This window comes from Cetorhinus maximus, unplaced genomic scaffold, assembly GCF_964194155.1.
Source record: "Cetorhinus maximus unplaced genomic scaffold, sCetMax3.hap1.1 HAP1_SCAFFOLD_3160, whole genome shotgun sequence".
NCBI classification, from domain to species: domain Eukaryota; kingdom Metazoa; phylum Chordata; class Chondrichthyes; order Lamniformes; family Cetorhinidae; genus Cetorhinus; species Cetorhinus maximus.
Genome location: NW_027599082.1, coordinates 3,455 through 16,400, shown reverse-complemented (window position 1 = coordinate 16,400; position 12,946 = coordinate 3,455). Strand labels below are relative to the sequence as shown.

At 51.7% G+C, this 12,946-nt stretch overlaps 1 protein-coding gene across 1 annotated transcript; it reads left to right on the top strand.

The window, feature by feature from the left end:
- The first annotated feature begins 5,375 nt into the window (after positions 1 to 5,375).
- Positions 5,376 to 8,362, top strand: LOC144677846 (uncharacterized). The gene is made up of 3 exons (XM_078537848.1): positions 5,376 to 5,458; positions 7,106 to 7,181; positions 7,711 to 8,362. The coding sequence occupies exons 2-3, from the start codon at positions 7,167 to 7,169 to the stop codon at positions 8,260 to 8,262; spliced, it is 567 nt and encodes a 188-aa protein (XP_078393974.1). The 5' UTR covers positions 5,376 to 5,458; positions 7,106 to 7,166; the 3' UTR covers positions 8,263 to 8,362.
- The last annotated feature ends 4,584 nt before the right edge of the window (positions 8,363 to 12,946 follow it).

Sequence of the window (12,946 nt, the reverse complement as noted above, 5' to 3'; positions counted from 1 at the left end):
GGTGCCTCAGGGAAGCTGAAGACTTTAAAAACCGGGAAAAAAAACATCCATGTATCAGAACCAGTCACTGGAACGTATGGATGATGAAAATGTTGTCCATGGATTTTATTTTAATTTAATTTAATAATGGAAACCTCATCCCGCCGTTGGATGAAGTTTCATCAAAAAGGCAAAGTCCGCCTGGCAGATTCGCCTGTCCACCAGCTGGAAAGTTGGACGGACCATGGAAAATCGGGGACAATTGGAACTTTAATGGGTTTAATCGCTCTCTTACTTGTGGGCAGACGCGCTTCCCAGCTTTGCACGCACCCCACCAACCGAAATATCAGGCAAGCGCGGGATGACGTTGGGACACTTGCCCGATGTCGTCGTGTGCTATTTTACGCATGAGCGGGTCGGGCGCCCACCCACCCACCCAGCCACACGCTGACCTCAAAACTCTGTCCATAGATGCTGAGTGTTTCCAGTGGTTGAGGGATCCAGAATAAGGGCCCACAGATAGAAGATTAAGTGGAAGAGATTTGGAACAGAGAGCAGGGGAAACAGCTTCAGAGAGTTGTGAAGATGTGGAATTCACTTCCTGGGTTAATGACTTTGGCAGAAACTGTGTCAACCTTCAAGATTCAATTGGAGAGGTGATTGGGGGAAAAGGTGAAGGAGGGTTTTGGGAACAGGGGTGGGTGAATGTGATTGGAATGATTGGCTGGTGTGGAGAGTAAACACCAACACAGGCTGGTGGGGCCGAATGGCCTGTTAGTGTGTTGTATATATTTTTTGTAAGTTGAACGGAGTGTCTTGGAGCTGTATTCATCCAGGCAAGTGGAGAGTATTCTAGCACACTCCCAACTTGTGCCTTGTAGATCGTGGACAGGCTTTGGGGAGTCAGGAGGTGGGTTACTCTCCACAGGATTCCCAGTCTCTTATAAACGAGAGTTCATTTAACTACTGGTAGCTTCACTTTCCATCACTTATCGCAGAAGAACTCCTTTCACAGTTTGTGTAGTCTTTACGCTTTTTCCCTGTCCTTAGGTAGAAAATTGTATATTTGGTTTGGTCTGGTTAACTTTGTCATCAGGGTGTTGATCTTTTAACACAGTCTTTGAACCATCCTGTTCAGGTTTTAACACCAGATCTCCATTATCTTCCATGTCTAAACTTTGTTTCTGTCAATTCTGTGAAAAAGATGTTTCAGCCAATCAAACACTTAGATTGTTTTCCACAGCAATTGAATTGACCTCATTCTGTTTAAATTCAGGATCAATTTTATATTTAAATTTGTTTTCAGGAATTAAACCTTCAATTTCCTTTTCCACGAGAAGCGGTTTAACTCTGTCTCCTCTTGTGCAAGCAGTTAGACCATAAGACATAGGAGCAGAAATTAGGCCAATCGGCCCATCGAGTCTGCTCCGCCATTCAATCATGGCTGATAAGTTTCTCAACCCCATTCTCCCGCCTTCTCCCCGTAACCTTTGATCCCCTGACCAATCAAGAACCTATCTATCTCGGTCTTAAACACACTCAATGACCTGGCCTCCACAGCCTTCTGTGGCAATGAATTCCATAGATTCACCACTCTCTGGCTAAAGAAGTTTCTTTCCTTTTCATTCTTTTTCCAAGTAAAATCTTCTTAAACTGTGTTATAAACTTTGCTAAGGTTATGCCGATGATCAGCCAAAATGTCCTGATAATCCTTTCTAGTCAGTTGACAAATTATTTTTGCTTTTATTCTTCCCATTCAGCATGAGCTTTGTTCTGTTCTTTTCTAGCAAGATCAGTCACTTCTCCATACTGAAATTTTAATTTACCTTCAAGAGCAAGTATTCTTCCTCGCAGCTCTGTGATGTCAGTATTGGTTACAGCAGAGCCACACTGTTTCAAAGCAGTGCTTTCCTTTGCTTCACCATTAGCTTTCAGTACTTTTGTAATCTGTTTAGTCACACCTTGCTCATGCTTTGCCCACAGGCTTAATTCAGGCAGCTTTACCTGATCTCCAACTTCCATGAACTCTTTGTTGCAGTTTGATACTCAAATATCCTTTTAACATTAGTAGTTTGTGTTGCTTACTCTTTGGACACATCTTGAGTGGAAACAGTAATTCCCACATCGTTTTCTCACCTCTGAATTTCTATCCTTTAAGAGCCCCTGATTTGTTATGATGCCTGTAGAGACTGATAACTCTTAAAAAGAAATATGAATTTTCCAGTGATTGATGCAAAGAATCACATGGACAGATTTCATTCTTTAAGACTTTAACAATCAAACTAAAATCAACATTGACTAAACATTAGTTAGTAGGCAACTAATATACAAAATTGCAGAAATAGTATTCCCCATTGACTTCCCCATTAACACAACCAAAAGCCCAACACCATGTTTATTCATTACTCCACACTCTCAGCAAAAATGTAGTCCCTCGTTTAAATTCCCTAAGATCCTCTCTGCTTTAAGAGGATTTACTTTCCCTGTCTCACCAGGGTGAAACTTCCAGTGTCCTGTTAAACAAAGTCCCTTCATTCAATCTTCTGAGCATAATTGAATGGATTTCCAGTAGCACCTTCCAAACCCACGTCCACCATCGAGAAGGACAAGGGCAGCAGATGGATGGGAACACCACCACCTGGAAGTTCCCCTCCAAGTCACTCACCATCCTGACTTGGAAATATATCGCCGTTCCTTCACTGTCACTGGGTCAAAATCCTGGGCCTCCCTCCTTAGCAGACTGGTGATTACTTGAACTGTAAATCTCCACGAGCCTTGTCTTTTTGAAGAGGGATTCAGACCTCACCAGTATTGCTGCTTGGTGTCTAACCCAGAAACAATCCCTTTCCTCTGCCTGGTAACAGCAGCACCTCTTTCTGATCTTCTTCCCGAAAAATTTCTGTCTGACGGGCTCTGAGAGTCCAAAATGTTACAGTCTTATATCTGCAAGCTACAGTGTCAAGGTGTTAAAACTTGCAACTCACTTTGAACAAGTTTCAATTTGAGTTTCTGTCTCCATAATAACCCGGTCACATGGGCTTGTCTCAGGGAAGATGTTGTCGGAGGTCATATCCCCCGCTCCAAACTACTGCATTTTACCTTGAATTAAAGGAGGCAGTTTCAAACATAATCATCTTTTAAAGTACAGTGTTTGTAACCCTATGCTGCACTATTGCCTTCTCTTCCCCTTACATTTCCCAAGTTTCCCCTCATGTAAACTCTCCTACTCCACTATTTAGTTTAAAACCCTTTCTTGAGCCCTATTATATGATTCGCCAGGACACTGGTTCAAGTGAAATCCATCAGTACACCTCCCACATCCCCCAGTACTGGTGCCATTGTCCAAGAAATTGAAATCCATTTCTTCTGCACCAATCTTTGAGTCATGCATTCAACTCTGTCATCATATTTACCATACGCCAATTTGCTTGTGGCTCAGGTAGTAATCCGGAGATTATTACCCTTGGGGTTCCCTTTTTAATTTAGCCCAGGGCTGCTGGTACTCGCTTAGCAGAACCTCTTTCCTAGTGCTACCTATGTTGTTGGTAATCATACAGCCGACAGCAGAAACAGAAATACCTGGAAAAACTCAGCAGGTCTGGCAGCATCGGCGGAGAAGAGCACAGTTGACGTTTCGAGTCCTCATGACCCTTCAACAGAACTAAGTAAAAATAGGAAATGGGTGAAATATAAGCTGGTTTAGGGGGGGTGGGTTTGTTGGGACAAGCAGCCAGTAATAGGTGGAGATAACCAAAAGATGTCACAGACAAAAGGACAAAGAGGTGTTGAAGGTGGTGATATTATTTAAGGGAATATGCTAATTAAGAGTAGAGAGCAGGACAAGCAAGGTACAGATAGCTCTAGTGGGGGTGGGGTGAAATAATACTAAAAGGGGCATAAAAGGTAGAGATAAACAATGGCTGGAAATACATTTAAAATAATGGAAATAGGTGGGAAAAGAAAAATCTATATAAATTATTGGAAAAAACAAAAGGGAGGGGGAAGAAACGGAAAGGGGGTGGGGATGGAGGAGAGAGCTCAAGATCTAAAATTGTTCAACTCAAAGTTCAGTCCGGAAGGCTGTAAAGTGCCTAGTCGGAAGATGAGGTGCTGTTCCTCCAGTTTGCGTTGAGCTTCACTGGAACAATGCAGCAAGCCAAGGACAGACATGTGGGCATGAGAGCAGGGTGGAGTGTTAAAATGGCAAGCGACAGGGAGGTCTGGGTAATGCTTGTGGACAGACCAAAGGAGTCTACATTGGAGAGACCAAACGCAGACTGGGTGACCACTTTGTGGAACACCTACAGTCTGTCCGCAAGCATTACCCAGACCTCCCTGTCGCTTGCCATTTTAACACTCCACCCTGCTCTCATGCCCACATGTCCGTCCTTGGCCTGCTGCATTGTTCCAGTGAAGCTCAACGCAAACTGGAGGAACAGCACCTCATCTTCCGACTAGGCACTTTACAGCCTTCCGGACTGAATATTGAGTTCAACAATTTTAGATCATGAACTCTCTCCTCCATCCCCACCCCCTTTCCGTTTCTTCCCCCTTCTTTTTGTTTTTTCCAATAATTTATATAGATTTTTCTTTTCCCACCTATTTCCATTATTTTAAATGTATTTCCACCCATTGATTATCTCTACCTTTTATGCCCCTTTTAGTATTATTTCACCCCATCCCCACTAGAGCTATCTGTACCTTGCTTGTCCTGCTCTCTACTCTTAATTAGCACATTCCCTTAAATAATATCACCACCTTCAACACCTCTTTGTCCTTTTGTCTGTGACATCTTTTGGTTGACTCCATCTATTACTGGCTGCTTGTCCTAACAACCCACCCCGCCCCCCAAACCAGCTTATATTTCACCCCTTTCCTATTTTTACTTAGTTCTATTGAAGGGTCATGAGGACTCGAAACGTCAACTGTGCTCTCTTCCGCCGATGCTGCCAGACCTGCTGAGTTTTTCCAGGTATTTCTGTTTCTGTTTTTGTTTTGGATTTCCAGCATCCGCAGTTTTTTGCTTTTATATATAGACGACGGCAACTGGATCATCCCCTCCCACTGCAAGTTCCTCTCCAGCCCCAAGGACATGTCCTTAACCCTGGCACCGGGCAGGCAACACAGCCTTCAAAATTCATGCTCACAGCTGCAGAGAACCATATCTATTCCCCTAAGTGTACTGCACTGCAATCACATTCCTTTTTATTCCCACAACCAGGATGCTCCCATGTGCCACTGTGCTATGGTGCAAACACAATATGTTAACTCAACACACAAGCAAAACATAGGGACAGTGAAACATGCGGTGTGTATGCTGTATAAAGGAATTTAAACTAGACACGATCACTGTGATCTCACAAATCTGATACATGTTCATTTTCTGGCTTTTGTTTACAGGTGTCAAGCTAATAATCTCCTTACTGATCCTGGTTTTGATCTTTCTGTTTGGCCTGAGTGCACTGTTCTGGGAGAACAGGTCAGTCTCAGTTTGACCAACTTTCACCAGCAATGATTACGAACTGTCAGAAGCAAACTCTCCCCTCAGCCCCAAGTACACTCTCCCCTATCACTGACTCTACCCACCCATTTAATCCCCTCCCACAGCCCCAAGTACGCTCTCCCCTATCACTGACTCTACCCACCCATTTAATCCCCTCCCACAGCCCCATGTACACTCGCCCCTATCACTGACTCTACCCACCCATTTAATCCCCTCTCACATCCCCATGTACACTCGCCCCTATCACTGACTCTACCCACCCATTTAATCCCCTCTCACATCCCCATGTACACTCTCCCCCTATCACTGACTCTACCCACCCATTTAATCCCCTCTCACATCCCCATGTACACTCTCCCCCTATCACTGACTCTACTCACCCATTTAATCCCCTCCCACAGCCCCATGTACACTCTCCCCTATCACTGACTCTACCCACCCATTTAATCCCATCCCACAGCCCCATGTACACTCTCCCCTATCACTGACTCTACCCCCTATTTAATCCCCTCCCACAACCCCATGTACACTCTCCCCTATCACTGACTCTACCCCCTATTTAATCCCCTCCCACAACCCCATGTACAGTCTCCCACCATCATGGACTTGCTGGGTCAATGGATTTTTACTGGTAAATTCCACAAGTTGATATTCCTGGAGTCTGCTTGATTGGTACCACACCCACAAACATTCACTCCCTCCACTACCGACACACAGTAACAGCAGTGTGTACCATCTACAAGATGCGCTGCAGGAATTCACCAAGGCTCCTTAGACAGCACCTTCCAACCTCACAACCGCTACCATCTAGAAGGACAAGGACAGCAGATAGATGGGAACACCACCACCTGGAAGTTCCCCTCCAAGTCACTCACCATCCTGACTTGGAAATATATCACCGTTCCTTCACTGTCGCTGGGTCAAAATCCTGGAACTCTCTTCCTAACAGCACTGTGGGTGTACCTACACCACATGGACTGCAGCGGTTCAAGAAGGCAGCTCACCACCACCTTCTCAAGCGCAGTTAGGGATGGGCAATAAATGCTGGCCCAGCCAGTGAAGCCCACATCCCGTGAAACAATAAATAAAACACTCCCCACACACACCCAAATCCTCAAATCCACCCTGTCCAGTGTTGGCACCTCGGGTTTTCCTGAAATGTATTAATGACATAGATCTTGGTGTACAGGGAATAATTACAAAATTTGTCGCAGGTCAATAGTGACTTGCAAAAGAGAATTGGACAATTATCTGAAGAGAGAAGATTTGCAGGGCTATGGGGAGAAGGTGGGAATGACATGGAGTGAAATGCTCCTCTGTAGTGCCAGCATTGATATAGAAACATAGAAACTAGGAGCAGGAGTAGGCCATTCGGCCCTTCGAGCCTGCTCCGCCATTCATTATGATCATGGCTGATCATCCAACTCAATATCCTGCTCCCGCTTTCTCCCCATATCCTTTGATCCCTTTTGGCCTAAGAGCTATATCTAACTCCTTCTTGAAAACTATGATGGATAGAATGACCTCCTTCTGTGCTGTAACCATTCTCTGCTTCAATGATACAATGACCCCTCCTTCCCTCTTACTGTGGACAAGGAATTGATTGAATTCTTTTCACTACAGGATCAAACCACACATTTGGCCCAAAATTCCAAACCCTAAATGTGCCCTAGAACAGCTCTACATGAAACCAAACAAGGTGAGACTTAACACATAAGAGTGGGAGTGTTTGATGGGGACGGTGTAGAGGGAGCTTTACTCTGTATCTAACCCCGTGCTGTACCTGTCCTGGGAGTGTTTGATGGGGACAGTGTAGAGGGAGCTTTACTCTGTATCTGACCCTGTGCTGTACCTGTCCTGGGAGTGTTTGATGGGGACAGTGTAGAGGGAGCTTTACTCTGTATCTAACCCCGTGCTGTACCTGTCCTGGGAGTGTTTGCTGGGGACAGCGTAGAGGGAGCTTTACTCTGTATCTAACCCCGTGCTGTACCTGTCCTGGGAGTGTTTGATGGGGACAGCGTAGACGGAGTTTTACTCTGTATCTAATCCTGTGCTGTATCTGTCCTGGGAGTGTTTGATGGGGACAGTGTAGAGGGAGCTTTACTCTGTATCTAACCCTGTGCTGTACCTGTCCTGGGAGTGTTTGATGGGGACAGTGTATTTTGAGCTGTGCTCTGTAGTATTGTACCAATGTCTGTAAATGCTGAGTGCTGTGCTCTATGTTCTAGGCGACTGAGGTGAGCTTTAACCCATACAGCTTCCTGGATGTGATGGTGAGCAGAGTGGATACGATTCAGGTTAAAGGAGCTCGGATGTGCCACCTTAACCCGTCCCCAGCCAGTGACGCTGCTGAGTGCAATGGCATCATCACCGAGAGGGAGCTGCTGTTAATGGCCAATCCCATTGGGGAGATGGGGGCATGCAACGTCAGCAGCAGTGCTCCGCACATTGGAGAGGACCCCCCCGAGCCCCAGGACGGGCAACTCATGGATGTGGAGCCTGGGGGAGGGGACCCTGTGTCTCAGTGGGCCTCTGGCCCTCCACCCTGCCTCTCACCAGGGGTTCAACCCCATGGCAGTGCAGGCACATCCTGCAACTCACCGGTTCCGCTGATTGGGGACACTCCAGATGAGGAAGCAGCTTGTGTGGAACAGAGCGGTCAGGGTATAGAGGGAACTGGGGTTAGAGACATGAATCTTAGCTCAACCATCCCTAGCACCCCTGTTGTCCCTCCTGATGAATCATACATCACCATGTCAAACTTATATAAGATACAGTAGGATAGAGAGGCCAGACCCGAGGCACACACTGCCCAGACCCAGACCCAGACCCGAGGCACACACTGCCCAGACCCAGACCCGAGGCACACACTGCCCAGACCCAGACCCAGACCCGAGGCACACACTGCCCAGACCCAGACCTGAGGCACACACTGCCCAGACCCAGACCCAGACCCGAGGCACACGCTGCCCAGACCCAGACCCAGACCCGAGGCACACGCTGCCCAGACCCAGACCCAGACCCGAGGCACACGCTGCCCAGACCCAGACCCAGACCCGAGGCACACGCTGCCCAGACCCAGACCCGAGGCACACGCTGCCCAGACCCAGACCCAGACCCGAGGCACACGCTGCCCAGACCCAGACCCGAGGCACACGCTACCCAGACCCAGACCCGAGGCACACACTGCCCAGACCCAGACCCAGACCCGAGGCACACGCTGCCCAGACCCAGACCCGAGGCACACGCTGCCCAGACTCAGACCCAGACCCGAGGCACACGCTGCCCAGACCCAGACCCAGACCCAGACCCGAGGCACACGCTGCCCAGACCCAGACCCAGACCCGAGGCACACGCTGCCCAGACCCAGACCCAGACCCGAGGCACACGCTGCCCAGACCCAGACCCAGACCCGAGGCACACGCTGCCCAGACCCAGACCCAGACCCGAGGCACACGCTGCCCAGACCCAGACCCAGACCCGAGGCACACACTGCCCAGACCCAGACCCGAGGCACACACTGCCCAGACCCAGACCCAGACCCGAGGCACACACTGCCCAGACCCAGACCCGAGGCACACACTGCCCAGACCCAGACCCAGACCCGAGGCACACACTGCCCAGACCCAGACCCGAGGCACACACTGCCCAGACCCAGACCCAGACCCGAGGCACACGCTGCCCAGACCCAGACCCGAGGCACACACTGCCCAGACCCAGACCCAGACCCGAGGCAGACGCTGCCCAGACCCAGACCCAGACCCGAGGCAGACGCTGCCCAGACCCAGACCCGAGGCACACACTGCCCAGACCCAGACCCAGACCCGAGGCACACGCTGCCCAGACCCAGACCCAGACCCGAGGCACACGCTGCCCAGACCCAGACCCAGACCCGAGGCACACGCTGCCCAGACCCAGACCCAGACCCGAGGCACACGCTGCCCAGACCCAGACCCAGACCCGAGGCACACGCTGCCCAGACCCAGACCCAGACCCGAGGCACACGCTGCCCAGACCCAGACCCGAGGCACACGCTACCCAGACCCAGACCCGAGGCACACACTGCCCAGACCCAGACCCAGACCCGAGGCACACGCTGCCCAGACCCAGACCCGAGGCACACGCTGCCCAGACTCAGACCCAGACCCGAGGCACACGCTGCCCAGACCCAGACCCAGACCCAGACCCGAGGCACACGCTGCCCAGACTCAGACCCAGACCCGAGGCACACGCTGCCCAGACCCAGACCCAGACCCGAGGCACACGCTGCCCAGACCCAGACCCAGACCCAGACCCGAGGCACACGCTGCCCAGACCCAGACCCAGACCCGAGGCACACGCTGCCCAGACCCAGACCCGAGGCACACGCTGCCCAGACTCAGACCCAGACCCGAGGCACACGCTGCCCAGACCCAGACCCGAGGCACACGCTGCCCAGACCCAGACCCAGACCCGAGGCACACGCTGCCCAGACCCAGACCCGAGGCACACGCTGCCCAGACCCAGACCCGAGGCACACGCTGCCCAGACCCAGACCCAGACCCGAGGCACACGCTGCCCAGACTCAGACCCAGACCCGAGGCACACGCTGCCCAGACCCAGACCCAGACCCGAGGCACACGCTGCCCAGACCCAGACCCAGACCCGAGGCACACGCTGCCCAGACCCAGACCCAGACCCGAGGCACACGCTGCCCAGACCCAGACCCAGACCCGAGGCACACGCTGCCCAGACCCAGACCCAGACCCGAGGCACACGCTGCCCAGACCCAGACCCAGACCCGAGGCACACGCTGCCCAGACCCAGACCCAGACCCGAGGCACACGCTGCCCAGACCCAGACCCAGACCCAGACCCGAGGCACACGCTGCCCAGACCCAGACCCAGACCCGAGGCACACGCTGCCCAGACCCAGACCCAGACCCGAGGCACACGCTGCCCAGACCCAGACCCAGACCCGAGGCACACGCTGCCCAGACCCAGACCCAGACCCGAGGCACACGCTGCCCAGACCCAGACCCAGACCCGAGGCACACGCGGCCCAGACCCAGACCCAGACCCGAGGCACACGCTGCCCAGACCCAGACCCAGACCCGAGGCACACGCTGCCCAGACCCAGACCCAGACCCAGACCCGAGGCACACGCTGCCCAGACCCAGACCCAGACCCAGACCCGAGGCACACGCTGCCCAGACCCAGACCCAGACCCGAGGCACATGCTGCCCAGACCCAGACCCAGACCCGAGGCACACGCTGCCCAGACCCAGGCACGTTGGGCCCACACACCGCTGAATCCACATTCCCTAGCCCCAGGACACCAGGCCCACTCTCCCCAGCTCAGACCGAAGGTCTATACTCCTCCTGACCTGCACTCTCCTGGACCCATACTCACTGTACTGTTCTGAAGGAGTGCTGCACTGTCAGAGGGTCAGTACTGAGGGAGTGCTGCACTGTCAGAGGGTCAGTACTGAGGGAGTGCTGCACTGTCAGAGGGTCAGTACTGAGGGAGTGCTGCACTGTCAGAGGGTCAGTACTGAGGGAGTGCTGCACTGTCAGAGGGTCAGTACTGAGGGAGTGCTGCACTGTCAGAGGGTCAGTACTGAGGGAGTGCTGCACTGTCAGAGGGTCAGTACTGAGGGAGTGCTGCACTGTCAGAGGATCAGTACTGAGGGAGTGCTGCACTGTCAGAGGGTCAGTACTGAGGGAGTGCTGCACTGTCGGAGGGTCAGTACTGAGGGAGTGCTGCACTGTCGGAGGGTCAGTACTGAGGGAGTGCTGCACTGTCGGAGGGTCAGTACTGAGGGAGTGCTGCACTGTCGGAGGGTCAGTACTGAGGGAGTGCTGCACTGTCGGAGGGTCAGTACTGAGGGAGTGCTGCACTGTCGGAGGGTCAGTACTGAGGGAGTGCTGCACTGTCGGAGGGTCAGTACTGAGGGAGTGCTGCACTGTCGGAGGGTCAGTACTGAGGGAGTGCGGCACTGTCAGAGGATCAGTACTGAGGGAGTGCTGCACTGTCAGAGGGTCAGTGCTGAGGGAGTGCTGCACTGTCGGAGGGTCAGTACTGAGGGAGTGCGGCACAGTCGGAGGGTCAGTACTGAGGGAGTGCTGCACTGTCGGAGGGTCAGTACTGAGGGAGTGCTGCACTGTCGGAGGGTCAGTACTGAGGGAGTGCGGCACAGTCAGAGGGTCAGTGCTGAGGGAGTGCTGCACTGTTGGAGGGACCACCCTTCGGATGAGATATTAAACTAAGGGCCTGTCTTCTCTCACTGATGTAAATGATCCCCAGGTCCCAAGCAGTTGAGTCCTGCCCAGGGTCTGGGCCAATATTTACCTTATATTCAGCTTCACTAAAATGCATTAACTGGTCAAGATCAGACTTCTGTTTGTGGGAGCTTGCTGGGCACATATTGATTGCCACATCTCCTATATTAGGACACTAATCGTCAATACTAATCCTCTGGCTCCACACAGTTATTGTTACAACCGACAGCAGCTCCTGAATCTTCTGGAGCAGCTGGTAGCAATGGGCTGTGAGCTGGAGGATTGCTGTGTCTCTAACAGCCGAGCTTTCGATTATCATTACCTCAGACTCACTCCTCCCCCACTCCGTGATTCCAGCCGCCATCCCCCACCCTGCCCATCTCAATCTCCCTCACCCACTGCCACTCCCTCCCAGTCCATTGGGTGCTCAATGTCTCGCCTTGTGGCTGGTATGCTTCTGAAAGTGAGCTAATCGCGTTGATCTGGTGTGAGGGCAGTGGTGATGGGAAGGAGACAGGGTGAGGGATGAGGGCTGAGAGCACCATGCAGTCAAAATGTAGCACAAAATCAAAAATACCTGCAAAAACTCAGCAGGTCTGGCAGCATCGGCGGAGAGGAACACAGTGAACGTTTCGAGTCCGAATGACCCTTCAACAGAACACCATGAGCTAGTCTGAGCTGCTTAAATCCTCAAACTCTGCGCTGAAGATAACAATGGAAACTCGACAGAAGAATTTGCCTTTGCCGGGACTCAGCCTGGAAGGTGCAGCGGGAGTGGCTGAACAGCCAGTGCCCTCGGATCGACTGGGACCGAGGAGTCACACACACTGCTGGGCTGACACTGGCCTCACTCACCGACAGATTGGGAAAGTGGGAACCCATTCAGGGCTCACTGGTGACTCTGACCGCTCAGGATACCGAATCCATTGGGATTTTGAGGCTGTGTCTTTATCACACGGATGTTGCTACTCTGTAAATAAGAAGTGATGTGGGATGGACAATCCCTTTCTGCCTTAAATCTTAAAACTTGCTGCAGCAGCTGGCCTCCCTCCTGCTGCCCATTCCGATGATCAGGGTATGTGAAGGCATTATTACCACATTAAACCACTGATACTCTGTGTGTTTGTTATGATGTGACGCTGAGTGAATATTCTGTATGATTTTATGGTGTTGCCATTGCAGGAACCACAATCAGCTTTCATCA